Raw genomic sequence first — 23214 nt, 5'->3', positions numbered from 1 at the left:
CACGAGGGCTGTTCTCTCCTGGCATGATTCCAGTGATTCAAAACAGCTGCGTTCAAATCAAGTTTTCAAACACCCTGTGAAACCATGAGAAAGGGGCTGTACAACAGCTGAAAAGCTGCATGTACAACTCTGCTGTCAAGCAGACTTGGTCTAAACCCAACCTGTAGCTTCTAGGACAGTGACCCTGCAATCTTCAGCAATGGAAAGCTGGAGAGAGACTTTTTAGCCGGGCCTGTTGCAATAGAAGGGGCAGTGGTGGTAAAATAAAAGAGGGGAGATTCGGGCTGGACGTGAGGAAGAAATGTTTTACAATGAAGGTGATACAACACTGGCACAGGTTGCCCAGATAGGTAGATGGTGGATATGCCATTCCTGTAGGCATTCAAGGCCAGGCTTGATGTGGTTCTAGGCAACCTGATCTAGTTGAAGATGTCCCTGCTCATTGCAGGGGGACTGGACTAGATGAGCTTTGAAGATTCCTCCCAGTCCAAACCATTCTGTGATTCTATGGTACTAGACCAACTGGAACTGGAGGAATCTCCCTTTTTTCCTCTCACTCTTCAGAGAGATCAGTCCTAGTTCAGCATTCCCGGTGGTGGGAATGTAGTCCTCCAGTATGAAATGAAAGCTCGACAAGAGAGGCCTGAGTATCATCCCTGTCTCAAGGGTGCTCAAGCCTGGTGCTCAAGTGCAAGCTCCGTTTGCACTTCCCCTCCCTGCCGCTTTGGTCTCAGTTACTTTCCCCAGCTGCTTTTCTTCGGGATACACTCCTGTGTTCTGTTCTGTGTCGACATCTGGTGGTCGAGCCCGTGATGGCAGATAAACAAGGGAAGCTCAACAGGGGCTGCAAGGGCTTTTTCCTTACACCCTGGCCTACCAGTAGGAAAACCGAACTCTGCTATGCAGCAGGGATCTATTTTCGCTGTTTTTCCCCCTCCAACTTGTCGCTCACCTGCTCCCCACTCCCAGCCTCAGGGACCTGCAGCTCCTCGGTGTTTAAGGAGTGGGCTGCTCACCAAACAGACTGCAGGTTGCATCTGCAAATGCAGGTGTGTTTAGAGCCAGAGGAGGCTGTTTCAGCTTGGGACTTGATCTGCAGAGCAAGCAGTGTCAGCTACATAGATGTTCCATCTTGAAAAGAATGGCTTTAGTCTGTCCTGCCTGATGCACATAACTGCATTTTAATTCTCTTTATGAGAGCCAAGAGCAGTTGGCAGCTGGCAGCATTTCCAGATAGTGTGTGTGACCCTCTTGGGTCACCTCCATCTGCATGCAGTCTCCTACCTCCTCTTCTTGGATACATTTTGTGTTTGAACAAGGTTAAACAAGGATGAACAAGGAGCTACTTAGCAAACTCTAGCATAAAAAGGAGACCTACAGAGGGTGGAAGCAAGGATGGATAGGTTGGGAAAAATACAGAGAAATAGTCAGAGCAGCCAGGGATCGGGTTAGGAAAGCTAAAGCCCTGACAGAACTTAATCTGACCAAGGACATTAAAGGCAACAAGAAAAACTCCTATAGGTATGTCAATGATAAAAAGAGGACAAGGAAGAGTGTCCGAGTGTCCCCCTTCCCCCCCCCCCCGAAGGAAATGGAAGACCAAGTTACCTAGGGCATGGAGAAGGCTGAGGTACTCAGTGGCTTTTGTCCTTGGTCTTCACTTGGCAAGAGCTCCAGCCACCTGCCCAAGTGACAGAAGGCAGAGACTGGGAGAATGAGGAACCACCCACTGTAGGAGAAGATGAGGTTGGGGATCATCTATGGAACCTGAAGGTGCAGAAATCTATCGGACCTGAATGATATGCATCTGTGGGTCATCAGGGAGCTGGCAGATGAAGCAGCCAAGCCATTATGCATCATATTTGAGAATTCATGGCTGTCTGGTGAAGTTCCCACTGACTGGAAAGGGGGAAATATAACCCCCCTTTTTAAAAACGTGAGAAAAAAAAAAATTGGGCCCAGGGAACTACAGGTTGGTCATTCTCACCTCAGTGCCCAGTAAGACCATAGTGCAGATCCTCCTGGAACTATGCTAAGGTGCATGAACAAGAAGGTGATTGGTGACCGCCAACATGGTTTCACTAAGGGCAAGTCACGCCTGACAAATTTGCTGGCCTGCTGTGATGTGGTGATAGCATCAGCAGATAAAGGAAGAGTGACTGATGTCATCTACCTGGACTTGTGCAAGGTATGTGGCACTGTCCTGCATGTTATCCTTTTATCTAAACTGGAGAGGCATGGATTTTACTGATGGACTACTCAGTTGATAAGGAGCTGGCTAAATGGTTGAACTCAAAGAGTTGTGGTCAACAGCTTGGTGTCCAAGTCAAGACAGTGGAGATTAGTGACAAGTGGTGTTCCTCATGAATCAGTCTTGGGACCAGAGCTGTTAACATCTTTGTTGGTGGCATGGACAGTGGGATTGAGTGCACCCTCAGCAAGTTTGCCAGTGGCATCAAGCTGTGTGGCGTGGTCAACATGCTGGAGGGAAGGAATGCCATCCAGAGGGACTTTGACAGGCTCACAAGATGGGCCAATGCCAACCTCTTGTAGTTCAACAGGGCCAAGTGCAAAGTCCTGCACCTGGGTTGGGGAAATCCCAAACAAAAATGCAGGCTGAGCAGAGACTGGATTGAGAGCAGCCCTGAGGAGAAAGACTTGGGGTGTTGGTTGATTGAGAAGCCATGACCCATGCACATGACCCATCAGTGTGCGCTCGCAGCCCAGAAACCAACCATATCCTGGGCTGCATCAAAAGGAGCGTGACCAGCAGGTCAAGGGAGGTGATCCTGCCCCTCTACTTCGTTCTCCTGAGACCCCAACCTTCAGTACTGTGTCCAGCTCTGGGGGCCATGAAGATAATCAGGGGACTGGAGCACCTCTCGTATAAACACAGGCTGAGAAACTGGGCTTATTCAGATCAGAGAAGAGAAGGCTCTGGGGAGAACTTATAGCAGTCTTCCAGTACTTAAACAGCAGCTAAACTTTTCTAATAAAGTAGACAGAAAAAACATACTCCAGAAGAGCTTAATGCAGCACAGTGGAATAATGGCAACGTGTCTGTTGGTATCAAATGATACGCTTTCTGGCACTAAATTCTTGCTTCTAAACTCATTGAGCTTCATCAATATTGAGTGTGAAGTGTCAGTTTAACAGACACCTAAACCCAGTAATATTGTAAATAGACTAGTTCCTTTGAAAATACTTATCAGCCCTGTTCTCAAGCTAAAAAACAGCGATAACACAGGAGCCCATGACTATAAAGCACAGGTTAGGATACAGTTGCTTGGTAGAAGCAGGCTATGTGGATCCAACTGACAGCAGCAGAACAGATGCAGCTGTGATGGAATGCATCTCTAGGGATTAGCCTCTTCTTTTATGTGCGAAAAATCTGCTCAGCATGACCAACGGGAGACAGAGAGGAACTGAGTGAAAAAAGCAGACGCTACCAAAGCACTTCTTGTCAAGCAGAAATACTGCAAAAAGGCCACAAGGGGTCCTGCTGCACACAACTAGCACAAGGAAAGCCGCCCAAAGCGGCAGGGAAAAAAAAAAAAAAAAAAAAAAAGTTCTCTTTAGTGCTAGATCAAGGACCAGTTTCAGCTCTGTCAAGAACAGGCTGTCTGGGAAGCCTCAACCCCCCAAATCTCCACATGGAGGTGGGGATTTGCTTGCTCTTTTAGAGATGACAGTTGTAAATAGGCTTGCATTTAATTGCATGCAACTGTCTAATTCATGGTGATGCTGTGAAGCTGTATCCAAGTAGGAGAAAATGTAAATGGATAAGGACAGGATAAGGACATCTAGACTCTTGAGCATATTTTGAGCAGTGGCATCTGTATATGGGTCCGTAAGACCCACAGGTTTTGTCTCTGCACCACAGGAAGAAAGTAATGTTCCATAAAGTAAGTAATGTTAAAGCCATTTATACAGGAGACTTCAATGTCACTTCTGTCCCCATTAAGCACTGAACATCTGTTAGCCCTGAGCTGGAATTTCCAGTCATGGGTGAACACTGAGCTTGTGGAATTAATGAGTTCTTGTAACTTCTCATTTCAGAGAGTTTGTGATGTTTTCTAAAGGAAACAAAGAGCTCCTAAAGGAGCTCATAGAAGAGTTCAGTCATTTTCTCTCCCATTTACTACAGACAGGTTTGAATGGTTGTTTCCAAGCCAGTGGTTCAACAGTCTGACAGTAGCTCAGGATGCTCAAAATTAAAGCTCTGTGCAGTGGCTACACCAAATGATGGAACAGAGGGTACAGTGCACAATGAGACTCATATCGCTCCAACATCAAACATCAAGTTCATTAATGCTCACAGAAGCAGCCTCTGGCTTGCCTGGGGCTAGCTAGGGCAAGCACCAGTTGCAGGCTCTGCACCTGCATCCAGCTTCTGTGCCAGGCAAGTAGCCGCCTCCTCCATACCAATTACTCTGGTACACGCTGCCTTTTCTCAGCAAGAAGCTGGCTCACAAGACAAAACACAGAGCCCACACTGTGGACAGAGGCTGCAATTTCTCCTTTTATTTACAAAAGCTTCATTCCAACTGCATAAATAACAAATCCATCCCTAAATCAGGCTAGTAATCAAACTGTTACAGTGGAGGAGTGTAGGAAAGAAGTTATTTTTCCAGGTAAGCTAACTTTGTTCAAGCCTCTGGCTTCCCCTAGAACTAAAACTGTAAAAATTAGGTTAACAATTAGGATAGCAAATCATGGAAACTCATTTATGTACCTGATTATCATAGTATCCTAATTCCGGAAGATGTGGAAGAGGAATATACATTTTCCCTGGCTTTTTACACAAATTCCTTCCTGTAAGCATCACCAATGGTGGCAGGATGTAGAGGGGAAGATGGAAAAGACCTCACCTTATGGAAGCTGGGAGGCAAATCTGTGAACCACAGAAGTAGTCTCCTTTCAAAGAGTTAGCCTCTTCTTTCTCCTTCACCCTAACTCAGTGAATAGGAGGAGAGAAATCCTCCCCACTGTCATGACTTGAGGCCCTGGTGCTCAAGGAGTATGTAACTCAGTGACTTCCAGCACCTTGTACCAGCAAACAGGCTGTAGTTAAGGACAGTATCCCTGTTGACGAAGGCTTATTAGAGCATGTTGTTACAGAATTCAAAAATAAATATTCGCCTGAAAAGGCATGGACAGAACATAAATAACAGTTTACCTGAAAACTCAAGAGATGCAGTGCGACAAATAGATATATTTATTATTATTATTTTTTTTTGTTTTTTTAAATAACAGTGCCAGGATAATTGCAAATACCTTTGTTGCCAAGTATGTGCTTTTGCTTAGCGATTTTGTGTCCACAGTGATTTATAGCTACAGTTTCTTTTTTTCCTATTGGGTTCTTCCTAGGATAAATAGAGTGACTAAGTATTTGGAGCTACCACAAACTCATTAGGTGTGTAACACAGTGAACTACTTCACAGTCATAAACATAATCCATAAAGCAAACACACAGGGAGACTGTTTTGTTCACAGCTGTAGCTGAGAAGCCTCATCTTTTTGGCATCTTGCTATTTCAGTCAAAGTGGATTGTGTTCTCCATTGTTACCCTTTCGAAAAAAGCCGTTATAAAAATTACTTAATAGAAACATACTTTCATATTTCAACACAGTTTGTACACCAGTTTCTCAAAAACTATTCTAGAAAAGTCAGCTTGTTCAACCTAAGACAAGAAGAAGGTAAAGTACAGAAAACTAGAGTAACAAAACCACCTAATAAAAATAAGAATGTCTGTAGCATGTAGTAGTTTGTTGTAACCAACTGAAAGAAGAAAACCCCTCACTAGAAGTTGTAAAGTAGTCCAAGCTACATAGCTACTATATTTTGTAGCAGGTATGTTTTCTACCAGTCTTGATTTTTATTATTTATATTTTAAAAATAACTTATAATAATAATGAGTTTGCCTACCAGCAGCCAACTCAAAACAACAGAAAAAGAGAAAAAAACCAGCCACCATTACAGTGGTAGGAAGAAACTCTTCCCAGCAGCCAATTTGTTGGGTCCAATCCTTCCCCTTTTTAGCAGTCCTGATCAGTCAAAGTTCGTGGCTATATTCAGCTTATTGGGTGTTGAAGTTCTTCAGTGCAGACTTGGGTTTCACTGAAAGGGGTGATATTTTCCTCCTCCATAATCTACCATCAATTCTTCAAAGTCCTTGTAGCAGCAAGCTGAAAGGAAAGGAAGGGGGAAAATACTCCATCCAGGTGTGAAATGATTCATAGGCGGCATCTGAGCTATTCAAAGGATTCCGTCAGCCCTGTCCTCAATCAATAATACTTAAGCCTGAATCACAGCCAAGCGGGCTGCGATTTTATCTCCTCTGTCAGATGTGAGAAGCTGCCTGTTTGTTCTTGAGTTAACTTGTTTCATCTTTGCTGACACAATATCGCAACTGACTGCACATTTTTTATCACTTTGAACCCTGCTCCGGTGTACAGAAAAATAAACCAAGCCATGCCCATTGGTAATCCACATAATACAGCAACAGCGGAAGCAACAGGCCATCTTGTGTGCTAGACTCTGCCCAAAAGTGATGACCTGAAAGGAAAAGGGAAATACAAATAAGACAATCATTAGAATGATGTAAATCTTCTCAAGACAGCTTCAGAGTGCCTTGAATAAGAGTTATCACAGATTTTCAAGCTCAGAGTCTTTGTCCATCTTGCCACTATGTGTAACATGGAGAGTCTGTGCACTGATGCAAGTTAACTCTCCCTTTCTGTCCTCTCCACAGAGTAACTGAGATTAATCAGATGTTACATCCCCCTGTGATATCCCAGGAAAAAACAACACAGCCTGAGGAGAATCCTCAGGGCTGTGGTGTACAGCTGTGTCTCTACAGTGCTGCACAGTGGATCAGAAAAGTTTGGATGTTACGTCCATGGGTACCTCTAAGTGTTAAAGTTCCAGCTGCCTGTAACAGTGACAAGAAGACCTGACCAATGGTCAGTTCCTTGGGATATTGGTAGTTTTAAGACTACAGTGGAGGTATGGCTTAAGGGTGAAAACAGAGACTGTCTGTACATGTGCTTAATTCTGTGCCTCAGTCTATGCACCTGATAAGTGTTCGCTGCTGGCGTGAAAAAAAACTTGATTGAAGCAATGAGCTAAAATATTGCCCTAATGGTTCATGCATTTTTCTACTGGTAGTAAAATGAAAGAGTTGATGAGTCTATGTTCAATCAGCAGTAGAAGAGAAACCAAGAACAGGATTTTGCTTAAATTTGTTTTTCCCAGCCTGGACTTCAAACTGTTACCTGGTTTTATGAATGAATTTTCCCCAGAATAATCTTTGCATAAATTTCATCCCTGTCTGAAAGGCTGGGTTCATAAACGGATGCAATAGGTGCAGAAATGTCTGCTTGGAAACCAAAGTGCTCTTGTGAGGAAATAGACATTTCTTTGAAGTTTAGAAAGTATTTTCTCCTGCACTGAATAATATAAGAAATTAAGATAGAGAATTACTTATTCTCATTCCCATCCCCTAAGGGAGAGAACGCTTGAGAGGGTTTAAAATAAAGACTGATTGTTTTCTTTTTTCCAAAAGTCCCACACTGGAGGGGGGATTTACACCAATGCTGTGTCCCATCTGTTGAAACATGTCGCATGGCATTTGATTTTAACTGTTTGATGCTTGCTCTGTATCCCATTCTCTTTATTTATTTATGTGGGTAACCTCTAACACAAACCTTAGTGTCTTCCATCTGTCCTTCTCAATGTGATTCTCAGGACTTTCGCTCTCATAGGAAGCCAAGTAAAGTGCTGCAATCGGAAGCAAATACAGTATGTTAGGCCTACTAACATTTTAAAATATGCTTTCCATGGAAAGTGGCTGAAATTAAATGAAGCAGGCTTATATTATCCATCCCTCAGATTAGGGTTCCAGAATCCATTAGGAAGTATAGCATTGCTTATAATTACATCCAGACAATACTACCAAACAGTGCATGAGAACAAAGACTACCCTGAGGGGTAAAAATCAACTATCAAAAACTCAAAAGCACAGGAGTGGAAGAAAACAGTCAAAAAAAAAAACTGAGCCTAGGGACATGGTGCTTTTTTGTAAGCAACCAGTGAAGTCCCATTTTCTTTCTCAAGCAGCACCTTTTAGTAAAGAATCCTGAAAGTCCATATAAATACATTTCAGACGATGTTTAGAGGGATCACAAATGCTTTTTTTTCATTCCATTTCAGGGAAAAGGATAATGTAAATTCTCATAGACAACATGCATGTAGAAAGAAAATTCTTGTTTTCTCTCTCATTTGCAAGGAGCATTTTTTGCTTACCAGAGATGTCTCAGGACAGCGTCTTTCTTTACTGTGAGGAAGCAACAACTTAACATGAAGAGAAACTAAGCAGTAGCCAGTGACACCAGACATGCAGGAAGCCTGGACCTACTTACCATCATCACTGAAGACTGGGACAGTGAGCAAGTACTGCAGAATCTTCCGATCCCTCTCAAAGGGACACTCCACTTGCTTCCACGTCATGAATTCACTGACTTGTTTTGCCAGTTCCCAAAATTTCTATCAGAATAGGAAACAGAAGAGGTGCTATATACTGAACAGTACTGTTCACCCTGAACATTTTTTTTTTTTTGAAAGACAGACAGATCCTGCTTTCAAGTCCAAGGCTTAGATTCTGCCCAGCTTTTGAACGTGATCTTTCTTGACAACTCAGTGTCTATCTATCTTCTGCATTTCTGTTTCGAATTGAGATGACTTCCCACTCCTCCACCCCAGTAAAACTGTTGTTATTTGTGAATGTAAACAGTAGACCATGAGCTGCATTCATTTTCTTTTCAAGGAGCTGCTAATGCTCCTTATGCCTAACTTTTCACTTTGATTATGGTCATGCTTGTCTGTTTCGCAGTGAAATTTCTAGTAATTTTTGAGATGTTTAATACTGATATTTTGAAATGCAGATGTTCCATTTTCATTAGTTAATCTGAAATGCTTGATTTTCTTGCTGGAAATTTATGCCAAAATAAACATACCCCATGTAGGGTGTTGATGTCACTGACTGATAAACTCTTTCAATTAAAGCTTAACATGCCTCAAGTGCACACGGATTCCTTGAATAAAAGGACATTCCAGATCATCACATAGTCTAACTTTAGAGCCAGGCTAATTCGGTCAATGACTACAAGTGAAAGGTACTGTAATTTTGTTCGAGTGACCCAGGCTTCTTGAAATCTGAAAGCATCAGAAAATAAATCACTGGGTAATGCACAGAGTCAGATAACAAGCATGAAACCAGAGGCAGAAGAATTGCTGCAATACAAGGGACTCAAAACTTCTTCACTACTGCTCTAATCATGTTTCTTCAGAGACAATCTGTGACTCACATGTAAAAATACTACAATATGTATCTCAACAAACAATGAACCCACCTTTTATACTTGGAATTAAAAAAGAAGTTCTAAAACACTGATTTGAATGACTTTGTCATTAAGTATAATACACTCGTGAGTTTAAATGTTTAGATGAATTTGAGCACTGGGAAAAAGTTCTGACCTATTTCCACACTAAAAAATGTGAATATCGAAAGGGTTTCTATAAGCATTCCATCCTCAGTAAGACTGTTTTTTCCTGACTGCTTCCCAGCTCCTGTGTGAAGTAACAGATATACTCAAATTCCAGTCTAACTTTGCTTTCCCAGAATCCAGAGGAAGCTAAACCATGATCTGCTTCAGTTTTCTGTTAAAGGGGATAACCCTGTATCAATACCCCACTTAGTGCTCTACTTACTTCAAAATTGATATGACCATTTGGAAGACGATTGGCACAGCCCTCATTGAGGAAGTAAATATCTTTGATCAAGAGGCTGAAGAAAGGTATTACAATCTAAGGAAAGAACAATATTATTCTCAGTCTAGTCTTGAACCAAAACATAATGCTCTATAGAATAAAATAAAAGGAAGACAGGTGGTACAAAAGGTAAGCAAAATAACAGAGGACTAAGATCTCTGTGATATCTCTCTCTTTCACTACAGGGAAATTTTGCATTCAACACATTTTAAAATACGTGATATTTCTCTAGAAAGGAAGTCCTCCCTTGGATGGCAAGCTAATCCCTATAGTTTTATTATCAGCTTTGTGCCAAACTGCTTCCTTGAAGTCTTCCTGGCATGTAGATCTCCCAGGGTCACAATTAAAGTACCTGTTGGCAGTCCACTGCTTGTCAAATGTGGCTATGAGGCTTGTTCAGAACAACTATATGCTTAACATTTCATTTCTATGTTGTGTCCCTCTTGTTTTCACTTTCTCATTCTCCTTGCAGATTCCAAAATGTAATAGCTCAGATGTGCACACTTCTTGCATGTAATTCCTGCACGGTGTATCTTAATGAAGTTCTCCCTCTTGACAGGAACTTGCTTGGTAAATGAGGGGAGTTGCACATTAAAGCACAGCATGGAAAATTTGGGGCTAGAAGCACAAATGGCTTTAGAGCTTCAGTTCCCTGAGCTCATGCAAGAGATTGAACCTTGGCAGTGACTGGCTCAAAACAAAGCAACATTTCCTGCCAGCTGAACAAATCAGAAGTATTTTTCTTTGGAGAATGCTGGAACATTCTTACATTTTTAAAATGACTGTATTTCCATTTGCATCCTCCAAGAATTTTCACAGCCACGTGTTCTTGTTGCAACTGGGGATAAAACAAATATCACTGTTTCCATGAGAGACTTTCCTGCACCATTTCAGTATCTGTAAGTTCTTTCTTTGAAGTATAAAACTCACTTTTATCTGAATAGAAGTAAACACCTTACATTTAAACTTCTGGTAGTTTGAATGATATGTGAACAGATCCCTGGGAATCAGAAAAAAGCCCACCCTGTTTTTATTTATGTGTATTTATATGTATTTATATACACATTTATGTGTATTTATATACACATAAATTTATCTATTTATGTGTATTGATATACACAAGTATAACAACAACATAGACCATCAGACTACACATGGATTTGCTTCATCCTGCCTGGTAGTTTATTTTCTGAGCATCAAGATCAGGTTTATTAAACACAGAATGAAGTTCTAATATTATAAGCAATTGATGAGCAACTGCTTATAAGTGGGGAGCATCTAGGAAGCTATTTGGCTCCTTTCCAAGAGAACAAGAACTATAACTGAGATTCTGCATTAATGTGTGACCAAATCCAGTTTATTTCTCAAAAGCTAATTTATTTTAAAGAGTAAAGAAAGATGCAACCTCTATTAATGCATAATTCACTGCCACTCTTGAAGGTGGAATTCAACACACTGTATTCCACAAACACCTGATTAATCTATTTCCACTAAAAAACTCCAGAGTATATTTAAAGCTCATAGAATCATAGAATAGTTAGGGTTGGAAAGGACCTTAATATCACCTAGTTCCAACCCTCCTGCCGTGGGCAGGGACACCTTACACTAAATCATATCACCCAAGGCCTCGTCCAACCTGGTCTTGAACACTGCCAGGGATGGAGCATTCACAACCTCCCTGGGCAACCCATTCCAGTGCCTCACCACCTTAACAGGAAATAATTTCCTTCTTATATCCAATCTAAACTTCCCCGGTTTAAGTTTTAACCTGTTACCCCTTGTCCTATCGCTACAGTCTCTAATGAAGAGTCCCTCTCCAGCATCCCTATGGGCCCCCTTCAGATACTGGAAGGCTGCTAGGAGGTCTCCACGCATCTAAAATCTGTACACAGGAAGGGGACTCCACAGAATCTAGACAGAAACTCAGACTAGATTTGAATTTTAGAATACCTTCTCTGAGTAAATTTTAAAGCTTTCCCACCCAAAACCATAGACTGAGCACAAGTAACAGCAATAAGAACAAATTACTAGGAACCTCATTTCAATCCTTGGCCTTTCCATCTCTATTACAGGTTTGTGAGATAGAGTTCTCTGTCAAAAGAGACAACCTGAGGCAATGTACTTATTATATTTAAATAATCAAAATGATCACTTAATGTTTGCTGCTTTCAGTTAGCACCAAATCAAACTGGCAGCCCTAAGATGGTCATTTTCATTGAGCCACCAGTTTCCTCAAATATTCCATTTACTTTCTTGGTAGCTTAGAGTAATATTTAGACACTCCCCATAAAGGGGTAGTTTTTAGGCTTTTTATTCTTTTTAAAAGCCTACCAGGGGTAGAGTTACTGAGAACCAGAATTCCAAGACAAAAGCTTACCATGAAACTTAACAAGCACATTTCACCTTCACCCATTGCCAAGCCATTTGCAAGCATACCTTCTCTCTGCTGCTGTGAGCTGTCAAGGACCTTTGAGTGGCTCCACGCAGAGCGGTTCGGTAATTGTAAAAATTGCTAGAAGGGTCCATCTGATGCTACAAGCCATGAAAAAATGTAAATAATGAGCCAGTGTCATCACCACACACAGTTCTTTTTCACTTGAGCAACTGTTTTAAAAAAGCAAGAAGTCTGGTGAACAGCAGCACTAATACAGCTTTCTAGAGGGCTGCAGCATCATTTTAACTGTTCACTCAATCAGAAGAAAACATTGCTTTCAAAAATGTTCACTCAGCACAGTGAGGGAGACAATAGAAGTCAGGGGCAGGAAAGCAAAGGCAGGCTTCATGGACCTTCTTTCTCTCCCCATGAAGGAGGTAACAGAGCTTTAATTCAAAAGTCAGAATCATTAAACTAAGACAACAATGGGTCTTGGCACTAATATTCAGCTTTTCCTACGATGCAGGGTTCTCAGAGCTGATTCAGTTGCAACGGCAAAATAAGATCAGACACACGAAGATGTCAGTGCCCCCACTTCATTGCTCCAAGACTGACTGCTGTACCTCAATGACTAGGATGATTGCATGGCTCACAAAGCATGTCCTTAACCAGCAAAAACCAGCCTGCATAATAAGGTCAAACGAAATAGGGCTGTAATCTTAAGAGCAACTTCCTGAGCTGTGCAGACACCCTTGATACAAGGAAGGCTATTTCCCACCCAGGGGTGGAGGAAGGAAGCATGAGGTGGCTATAGCCATCCTATTTTAATCTGTTCTCACAACACAAGTCAAATCTTCTGATGATATTAATAAACATTTCAAGTACAAAATGCTACATTGTCTTTAACTTCCTAATAAATAACCTGAATTAACTGATTGCCATTTATAGCAGGATAATTAACTAATAGGCAAATAATCTGTTGGGCAACTCACAAACTCATACACTGCTGCACCTACATGATCCTTGACAAAGGTCTCTGATACGTGAAGGTAATCCGCAATCAATTACTTCAAGGCAAATTTCTCTGAAAGGGCAAGGCAGCCACCTTACAGCTCAACTTGATTTCCAGAGGTAGGACTGCATTAGGTCAACCTACACCATCCCTCTCAAATACATCTCCTTTTCAGAAGGTTACCTACCTTTGTTGTTTTTTTTTTCCCTAAATAACTCTTATGAGGTGAGTTTGGGAGTTAAAAACAAATTGCTTCAATTTCCTTCTTCCCAATTAAGTCAACTGAACATTTCTTATCTTCTAGAATTTCCATTAAAAGCACAAATATACTAAGTTAAGCATGTTATAATGAAGCTAAACTTGCATTTTAGAGCAGTTAGAAGTGAAATGCTATTAATAGCCTCGTGTCCAAATAGTGGCCAAACATACCTCAAGAATATCAAATTTAGCTGTCTTCACTTTTGCCCAAGTTTTCTTTAACCGAGACACAGGACTCATGTTCATGCCAGCTTGATACAAGAAAGAGAACTTGTTGGAGTACTTAGAAAAAGAAATCTTTCAGTAGGTAATGCTAGTAAGTATTTCTAAAGTAAAGGAGCTGTTAACAATAACAAATATTTTCAAAAGAAAATATACCCAAAAATCACACTTATTGTTTTCACGAAATTCCAACGTTAAAAGCAACTTAGGAAGCAAATTCAACATCTTTTACAGAATGAAAGCTCTAAGAAACTGCTATGGCATTATTTAATGTGGTTTTGCTAAAACGAATATATGGTAGAACAGTGCACATGAGTTCTCTCAACATTGTCTCTTACATATTTAATGGAAAACTACACATATCTATGAAGTTTTCACATTTCTAATTAAAAAATATTCCAAATATTTTCTATCATATATAGAAAAGGTGTGAAATCTTTAAACCACTAGGAAATTTATGGTGTAACAGAAACAATAGGAGACATCAAGCCTTCATATTAAAGGAAGAATTTCTATTTCAATTAAGCACTAAAGTTAGTTTCAAAAAGTGGGGATTTAGATCTCTAAAACAACTGCAATGAAAACTTTGCTTTTCTGTAATTTACACTACAGCAGTAAATTATTTCTTAAGCATGTAACACTACAGTAACATTGAGCAGCTCCTCACCACTTCCCCTCCTAACTTCACGCTGTTGAGTGTGCTACGCTGCAGACTTGTATGAAGCACTGCACTTCCTTTATCTGGATTCAAACAGGGAGGGAATGTCTCAGAACACATACTTACAAATAATAGCCATTAAGGAGTTAAAGTTGCCAATGTTAAAGCATTCCCGTGCCACATCAATGAAATATTCTATCACTCTTGCTCTGTGCTTCTTCTTCACAGGCTGCAAGACATGCCATTGAAGTGTTACAAGTGTTCCCCAAAAGAAAAACAGCCCTGTGTAAAAGTCTCTTCCACATGTACCACAACCTCATACTATGCTTTACATGTAGAGGAAGCCACGCTATTGTGTTCAAAAGCCCTCAGGACAGCAAGGACAACCCAGACGCTGGGCGGGTAGAGAGCAAGGACAACAGGTAAAGAGGTTCTGCCAAGACAGATATGAAAAACACTAGAGCAGAGAAGGGGGTCAGCACAGAGGAGAGAAAAGATGCTTCTATTCACATGAGGCATTCATAGGAGAGAGGGGCAGGCCAGATGGATTCCTGTGCTAAGAAGGGCTAATCCAGCATAACTGTCAGCTGAACAAGGCTGAGGCACTAGCATGATGTTGAAAACATGGAATTTACTTCCATCTACACATGGAAAAGTACAGAGCTGAGAGAATGAAGTCAAAGGCACACTGAAGGGACCCTAAATCGGAAAAGGCTTCACTGTTTTAGACAAGTAGACTAAACAAAACCTTTTAGCAGAAAAAAGTCTTTGCTCACCATACAGATTTCTGTTGCAACCAAGTAACTGAGCCTGTTAAACCATTCCACATAGGCTTCCAGATTCCGGGTCTTCTTTTGATCTCCATAGCAGCTCTGCAGACAGAAGAAAAATAGCAACTTTTAATGTAATCTTTATCTTTTCCCTGAGAGAGACCTTTCGGCTTTCTGCCATGCCATCCCCAAACACTGTCAAGTAACCAGGAATAACTCAATTACCCAAAGTAACAAAAAAGCTTATAAGAGAAATTAGCAGTGACAGCAGAACTTCTTCCTGAGCTGTCGGCTCATTAAGGCATTATCAGACATGCGACTCCATCACCTACTAGGATGCTTTAAGGATTTAGGATAGACTTATGCAAGCAACGCTAAGTATCTGCATAAAGCTTCCTTGATTATGAGCACTGTTTCAATCCTCAGTCTGTTATAGAGATGACATTATACCCTCTGCAAGTGCAGAAGGAAAACAGGCCAGCCCACTCCACTGGCCCATTAATGTTCAGTTGTTGATACTAAATTAATTTAGTGCATCCTAACTTCGAGAGACTAGCTCTACCATTTGACTGGCTCACTGCTCCCTTTTTGTAATGTGTGCTCCACCTGCAAATTGCCCCACTTGCCAGTTTGCTGCAAAGAGTTCAATTTAGTAAAAGGAAAAACGCTTGTTGAAAATGCATAATGCAAAAGCCAAAGCTAAAGCCAGCTTTTTCCAGCTGTAGGCCACATAGATGACCTATGCCTTCACAGGATTAAGCTCTCCCTTAGCTTAAATCGGAAACAAACCAGAAAATATGTAATTTAAATCAAATTTTTGGCTGAGTTCTGAAGCTCAAAATTTTTAAGAGGAATACTAAAGCATTTTCACTATAAAGCTTGTTTCTGCTGGTCCTTCTTTATTGCTAGACCTTACTTCCAGCTCATGAGACACCTGAGCTCAAGGATGTTAAATGCCACATTTCAGAGCTGCTTCAGACATGCTCCACTTACCTTGTCATTATCCAAAGGATCCTTTTGCACAAACGCCTGGACAAATTCTTCTGGCCCAATATAATTGAGTCTCTCCTAAATAAAGCACACGAGCAGCCGAGTCATATCCTATGTGAAGGTGCATTTCAAAAAGAGGGGAAGGATGAAATCATACTTGAAGTATAACAACTCACAAGCTCTATGTGTGTCAGCTGCTGAGCTAACACATAGGGATCATTGCAGACTGTGATTATGTCCCTCTCAATGGACTGGGGCTTGGTCTTTATAACCATGAGACGATCTGTGGATGCAGAATTAATTTTTGCAAGTACTTCCTCATACTGGCTAACAGTGGCAAGCTTCCGAATCAGGTTCTGGAGGAGCTGCTGTACGTTCTTCCGATACATCTGCCACGACGTGAAAAAATTGGGATACATTTTCAAAATGTGAGAAGGCAGTATTAAATTATCACATTATTAATCAACACAACAGATGGATGCTGATACCTGTATTTATCAACTTAATCTGTGATCAACACAAAAAAATAAACTTTTCCTAAATTTGTGGTTCATGCAAATCCAGAACTGACAACAAAATCAGGGAGAAAAGGGGTGAAGATATAAAGCTGAACCACCTAATTCTGGTCAATCTGCTTCTCTAGCTGGAAAACCCCAGATAACAGGCAAACTGGCACAGATATCCTCCAGCCCAGAGCAAGAAATCAAGGTAATTAGCCAGCATCTGATCTAACAGCAGTTGAACGTAACAAACATTCCTCTGTCCAGTGATGAAGTAAAACCCTCTTGGCACAAAGGCAGAAGGAAATGCCAGTTCCCTCTCACACCTCTAGATGTAACTGAGCCCACAAAACTAATATACCTCTTCTCTTTTGAGGATTGGTCTCCTCCAGAGCAAAGAGGCAGTGACCTCGAGGCGTCCTCTGCGAGAATAAGTATGTACAATACTTTGCACCCATAACAGGTATTTGCTGATGGACCATTAATCTCATGCAATTTTTTAGTATCATATATATATATATATATATATATGTAACAATACATAGTTACAGAACATGTCTTTTATCAATTAGATATTAATTTGTTTGTAGTATGGCTACCTGTCAGCCTAAGTATATGGTCTTCCTCTAAATTAGATTTACCATTTCCACTTACTGTGCCACAGTCTCATTTTTGATTCTACATTCACACTGACAATGCTGATATTTATTTATATTTAAAAACCACTAAAGAGTGGACAACACAGGACAAAGTGATGGGACGCTTTGTTTCTGGCCTGTGATAGTGACTGCAAGTACCACTGCTACCTGCTAGATAATGGAATATCATATGTTAAATGATTTTCCACAGTCAATCTCACTATATGATATGGTGGGATCAAAAAAAAAACAAAACCAAGGGGGGGTCAGTGTATTGTTGGGCTGCATATAAAAAAAACATCAGATACAGGACATGGATTTGGTCTGATTGTATACACTCACCAAGTGTTTCACTGAAAAAGCCACTGATAAATGTTTAATAGGAGGCAATGGCTGATGGGAAAGGCTTCAAAAGATATACCTTGAAACAAAGGTCAGGTAAGTGGTAAAAAGGACCAGAACAATCTAGAGATATCCTATGAGCATGATGACCTCTCAGGACACAGAGAGGGAAAATGTTGGAGGAATGGAATTAAATTGAGGAAGAAGAGGGGGGGAAATAAACCCACCAAGGTTTTTCCAAGCCTTTTTTTTTTTTTTTTTTTTTTTGATGGGGCAATATGTTAGCATGGTGAATGGTTTTAGTCTGAATCTTACTAATAGCTCTTAACAGTGTTGGAGCACAATAGTTCAGGAAGGAGAATAAGACGCTACAAGTAGAAAAGCTGTAGTGAACAGGAAACACTGCTTCTTTCATATCCTTCAAGGTAATGACTCACACAAATCCAAGCAATCTGTAGAAATGTAAGGTCAAGGAAGTTGCCATTTACTGTTTCAAGCACTTGACAATAACGCAAGTCAATTTACTGCTGTGCTTGCTTTCCCTTTGTCTTTCTGAAGGAAATCTCAAAGTCAGAAAACCCTCAAAGCTAGAGCTAGAAAAGATCTTTAGCTCACTGACAGAGTAAGACTGCTCCCTAGCACTCATTTTTTAGCAGTTTGTACATCTGCCCTTAATAGATGATTTCACTGTTTTAAACTGTCTGTATTGCCAGAAGCTTCACTGTGGAAAACCCTTTCCTGTTGCTATTTCAGTCTTGCATTCATCAGCTCAACTTGCCCCAGGCTGTACAGCCCGCTCTCTCTTTTTGTGCTAGTGGGTATTTTTCAAGTGGGTGCAAGTCCTCCATCTTACTACTTTTCCTTGAACAGAACTTCAGTTTCTTACCTTCCTATTAAGAGTACACAGAAATAAAGCAACAGTGCGGGAGCACCGCAGAGGGAAAGATGCCTCCTGTCACCTCCCCAGTGAAGGCAAACCTATTGCTTCTCTACAGTCCAAAGCCCCCTGTGGCTATCTTGCAGCAACTCTAAGCTTGCCAATCAAATTTGGTATCTGTTTTCTTAATTTGTATTTCATACTGCATCTCACTGTCTTATCCCACCTTCTCTTGTTCCTCCCCACTTTCACAACATCAAAATATATTTCAGCTTCCAAATTCAGTTTAGGTTGGTTCTCTTCAATCCTTGTTTACAGTCTCTCAAGATCTTTCCAGGCCTTTGGCAGCACTTACAGCTCCTCACAGTAAAGCTTACCTACATGCTTGCTAAGATGACGTTTGCTGCCTCAGCCATACAGTTACTCAAAAGCTTACACAAGGAACACCAGCCCCCAAGGAACCCTAGCAACACGATGCCATCTAGTAATTGCTCTTTGTATTTATAGTTCTTCCAAATACCATTCCAGTGTCTTTTGTAATCTTAGTATTATGCCAGCTACACATGATCTGTTTATTGAAACCCTGTTAACTGCCTTTCCACTAAGTGAATGTAAGCCTTGACTTTGGACTGTCTGTTTCAGTACTTAGAAGACAAGCATCAGTTAAGCATGAAAATATTCCGTAATACCTCTGTGAAACTTTACTTCCATCTGAGAACTGGGACCTAGAAAAAGGTCAAGCAATTTCCTCGTGTGCTCTGTCCAGAGGAAGAAATATGACAGGCTCCTCTGAGACCATATCTGATGCTTTAAGCTCAAGACAATTCTTCCTGGTAAAGTTTTCTTACAGAAACTTTTTTGCCAAACCTGCAATAACTCTTCCATTGACCTACATGTCAAAGGCCTTATTCCAACACACCTTACTCACACAAACCGAAGAAACTATCAACACGGGTAGGGGCTTCTCAGATATGCAAGGCTTCCCAGTGTTTTACCTAGCTTCTTCCAAGCAGAATCACTAAAATGAAAAATACAAATGCCCACCAATTTGCAACTGTCTGAACAATGTGCAATTATAATATGGGTTTAGGGATGGAGCAAACCTTGCCTGTGCTTTGAAAAGGCTCTGACGATTCTATGCAGTTTCTTCCTAGGCTTAGGTACTGGACAGAACTTTTGCCTACCAGCACCTTCATAATGAGTCAGCTTAACCACCCAGATCCATATCATGTTATTAACAACAAACCTGCAATATTAAAGCATTAAAGGAATGTCTTTTTATACAATAGCTTTGTGCACAGACAACTTACCTCATCACCGCTGGCTATTCTTTGTGCCAACTCTCTTAAGTTCCTCATCATTCTTTCATCTCGGAAATCATAAGGAAACGTCTCTGTCCATTCAGTCAACAACTGTAGGATTTTGGGTGCAATTTTTTGTATCTGGTTCTATTTGGAAAGAGTAAGGAGAAATGTTACATGTAATAGCAATAAAATACAGCATGTATCTAACCCAAAAGAAATAAAATTCCCTTATGTAGGATAATGTGGAGCATATGGGTATGAAGGTCAGTTAAATTTTTAAGTTTAATTCAGCACTGTATTACAGGCCAGAGCAAATTATCTATTGAAGCCAGTGAAGAGATACTCATTGGCTTAACTGACCTGGAAATCAGGCCCCAGGTAGGTGGAACTTTTAGAAGGATTCCCCTCATTATCAGGAATGTCTCAGTACAAGATGTTTATTAGTGTTTCCATAACTTATGGCTAACCATCAACAATGAGAGTAATAAGCTCCAGTTCCATCAAGACTGTGCACACACTACACCTTATAGTGAGAAAGCAGTGGAATTATTCAAGTATCTTTTTTTAATTTGTGATATTTTCTACTGGGGGGGGGGGAGGTTCTATCCAAACATCCACATCCTGTCCCCTATCAGCTCTAGACACGACACACAAAAAACCCCATGCATTCCCCAGCAAAGGGGCCATCAATCTAAGCCACTCCACAAAAGACTGTGGTAAGAGTGTAGCATCAGTGAATAAAAGGTCAAATTCTAGTTGCTCTATCATGTTTAACCCTACTGAGGACTCTCTTGAGTAGGAACATTTTGCTGTAGGTAGAGTAGAGACATTTGACTGGAACTAATAGGAGTCCCTGAGAGCGGGGGTTCTTACCTTGTCCAGCCCAGGCTCACTTAGTCTCTGCTGCTCTATGCACAGATGGCAGACTTTGTCCATGAGTTCATACGGATGCATGAACAGGCGTGAACTAAGAAGGAAGGTGAAGATGTATGTCCTCTGAAAAGAAGAGGAAGCAAGAGAAAGGGATAAATTACCACCAGTTTTACTCTTTCTCAAAATGTGTTTCTGACAAACTGGTACTTAATACTTTACTATCTGCAGAAGAAAATTCTGCATGTGACTGTGCCAAGAACTATTAGCATAGCAGCAAGCATCTAATTTAACACTTGTCACTCCTCCAGCATCTGCATTATAAATTCATGCTTAAGCAAAGTTATGCAAGATTTAACCAAAAGAAGGCAGGGCAGGGCTGGTTCAGCTCTCTATTGTATACAGCCTTATTATAAGCTTAGTACCTGCAATTACTTGGAATAAAATTTCAACTCATCTTCTCTTGCTCTACAGTAAAGCTTTGCAAGAGCCATTGCCAAATTACATAACTCTTTCTAGCCTGACAGTGGACTAAAATTCATGCTGCAAGTCTACTTAGAATACCAACAGAGAAATCTTCTCTGCTTCCATATTACTAGTGAAAGTAAACAGTCTTCAGAAAAAGAACAAAAAAAGATGCCACTTGACCAGATTGTTGAGCTGACTCAATTTTGCCACATACACCATCTTTACTATGCTGTGCTTGTCTGCCTTACCTCAGTAAACTGCACACTAAGACCTAGTACTTCCTTTAAGAATCACCAAATACTATTCATTTCTCATAGTATTGTCCCCTGGGTGAAAGCAGAAGGAACTATATAGCTTAATCTTACAGAATAAAAAATAGTAACTCATTCTGAGGTTACAAGAAGAGGCTTATTTTGTTCTAGTTTTCCATATATCATGATTTGGACTTATTGTGAGATGGCTACTCAAAATATCAACTCTGCTCCCCACACTGCCAGTAGTTAAGTATCTATGGCATCCACAAGAAAAAAATCTACAATGTCCCGGTTCTAGGGATTTGAAATAAATCATCATATTTGACCAACTGCTGTCTAAATTGCTATATAAATTTTACATTAAGCATTAATGGATAAGCAGTAGCTTAAGCAGCTCTGTGCTGCTGTTAACTCTGACCCAACTTAAAAAAGATCCTGTCTTGATAAACATGGATAGTGCTATGATGATAACAGAAGCTGAACACAAGCAGAATTTTGTCTCCAGCAGTTATGTCTCCTTACAACAAGCAGAGATGCAGTTTCATAGCCCCTCAGTCATCCCTAACTTCCTGCTGACCTTTTGATACCATCCTCCTTTTCCAAGAATTATATGAAATGCTTCAGTGCATACATGCATCTAGACAGGTCAAAAATTCTCAGACAAAAAACATCATGTTCTCATGTTCATTGTGTTCAGCCTCTGCTGATTCTGAAGTGTGGTACTAGTTCAACACTTGTGTTGCTAATTGCAAGATAACATGGACCATACAGGAGCAGTGGGAAATAACGCTAGTTTGAAAACTAAATACATTCATCCTGTCATGCTGGTGGCTATGCCTTTCTCTTCAGCTTGTTGTCAGATTTTTAAGGGTCAATGATACATCCAACCCATCAAACAGTAAGCCACACTACATACTTTATAAGTGAGTCACCAGGGTTGTGCACCCCAAAAAAGGGTAATAAAGAATTAGACTTCCTAGGTTAGGTGAGGTACTGCTTGCTGCACTCACATGAAACACGTTTATTTTATCATTGTTGATCAGTCATTTGATCCCCCTCCTTAGCAATTTGATGTGGCGCATTCTGCTTTTGCTGCACACATGAAAGTTCGCCTTTACAACATGCATCAGGCCTTAGCCATATGGGTGTATAGACTTACGTCAGGATAGTAATCTACATTAGGTACCAAGTGCTGGATCAGAGCTTCCAGAGACCCTGACAGGAGGTTGTTGTCATGGTAATAGAGGCCGCCACAGTTGCCCTCTTTTGACTGATACAGGTTCCTGTTGTAGCCGCTGCTGTCAAACATAGCTGCAAATGGAGGTGTTTGCGGCATCCTTTCCTGAGGAGACACACAAAAAAGATATAGGATAATTACCAGAAGGTGAAACTTAAGAGGCTTTCTAAACTCCAGAGATAATACTACATTAAGAACAAAACCCAGCATCACACCCTGGGTTGCTTGCACACAGCAGTAAAGATTGTACCGTCTTCAGCCCCTGTACATTTCTCAGGAAAGGACCAATGCAGGCTCTCATCACTGCCTGTCTATTGCAATTGCCAGGCAATTTTATATCTTGCTGTTTCTTCAGTAAATCCCAGATAAGAGGTCAAGGTTAAGAGTCAGAAAGAGCATACAAGAATCCTGACACATTTTGGGAACTCAAAATTTTTGTAAAGCTTTTGAGGTTGTGGCACAGTGTTCATTGGTAACTTTGGACAAATCCTGACAGTAGCTACCTAAGAGCAGCACTCTGATGAGGAAGCATGTTCAGGCTCTCAGGGGTTGACACAGGCCCAGCCAGTGCAGAGGGAGAGGAGAGAGACTGAAGTCCCGAGAGGTTAT

The 23214-nt window shown here is 40.8% G+C and overlaps 1 protein-coding gene across 4 annotated transcripts in view; it reads right to left on the bottom strand.

Annotated features, from left to right (window-relative positions):
* Positions 1–4500: 4500 nt before the first annotated feature.
* The window catches only part of RASGEF1B (RasGEF domain family member 1B), a 30946-nt gene continuing 12232 nt past the window's right edge, over positions 4501–23214 (bottom strand). For 3 of the 4 annotated variants that reach the window (XM_061479362.1, XM_061479356.1, XM_061479371.1), the window contains exons 2-14: positions 22528–22710; positions 20650–20772; positions 19783–19920; positions 16292–16504; positions 16119–16193; positions 15132–15227; positions 14482–14584; positions 13647–13726; positions 12268–12363; positions 9772–9867; positions 8424–8547; positions 7710–7782; positions 4501–6558 (exon numbers count right to left, since the gene is read on the bottom strand). In XM_061479362.1, the coding sequence (XP_061335346.1) occupies positions 6534–6558; positions 7710–7782; positions 8424–8547; positions 9772–9867; positions 12268–12363; positions 13647–13726; positions 14482–14584; positions 15132–15227; positions 16119–16193; positions 16292–16504; positions 19783–19920; positions 20650–20772; positions 22528–22704 (1419 nt within the window). In that variant the 5' untranslated portion in view covers positions 22705–22710 and the 3' untranslated portion in view covers positions 4501–6533. Of the gene's footprint in view, positions 6559–7709; positions 7783–8423; positions 8548–9771; positions 9922–12267; positions 12364–13646; positions 13727–14481; positions 14585–15131; positions 15228–16118; positions 16194–16291; positions 16505–19782; positions 19921–20649; positions 20773–22527; positions 22711–23214 lie in introns of those variants that run through there. The other variant, XM_061479378.1, reaches the window with a different exon arrangement.

The sequence above is a fragment of the Pezoporus flaviventris genome, unplaced genomic scaffold (assembly GCF_033815535.1).
Source record: "Pezoporus flaviventris isolate CSIRO_AGI_PZ_B2104156 unplaced genomic scaffold, CSIRO_AGI_Pfla_v1 ptg000002l, whole genome shotgun sequence".
NCBI lineage: Eukaryota > Metazoa > Chordata > Aves > Psittaciformes > Psittacidae > Pezoporus > Pezoporus flaviventris.
The sequence above is the reverse complement of the archived record's forward strand: the minus strand, read 5'-3'. Positions and strand labels throughout refer to the sequence as shown.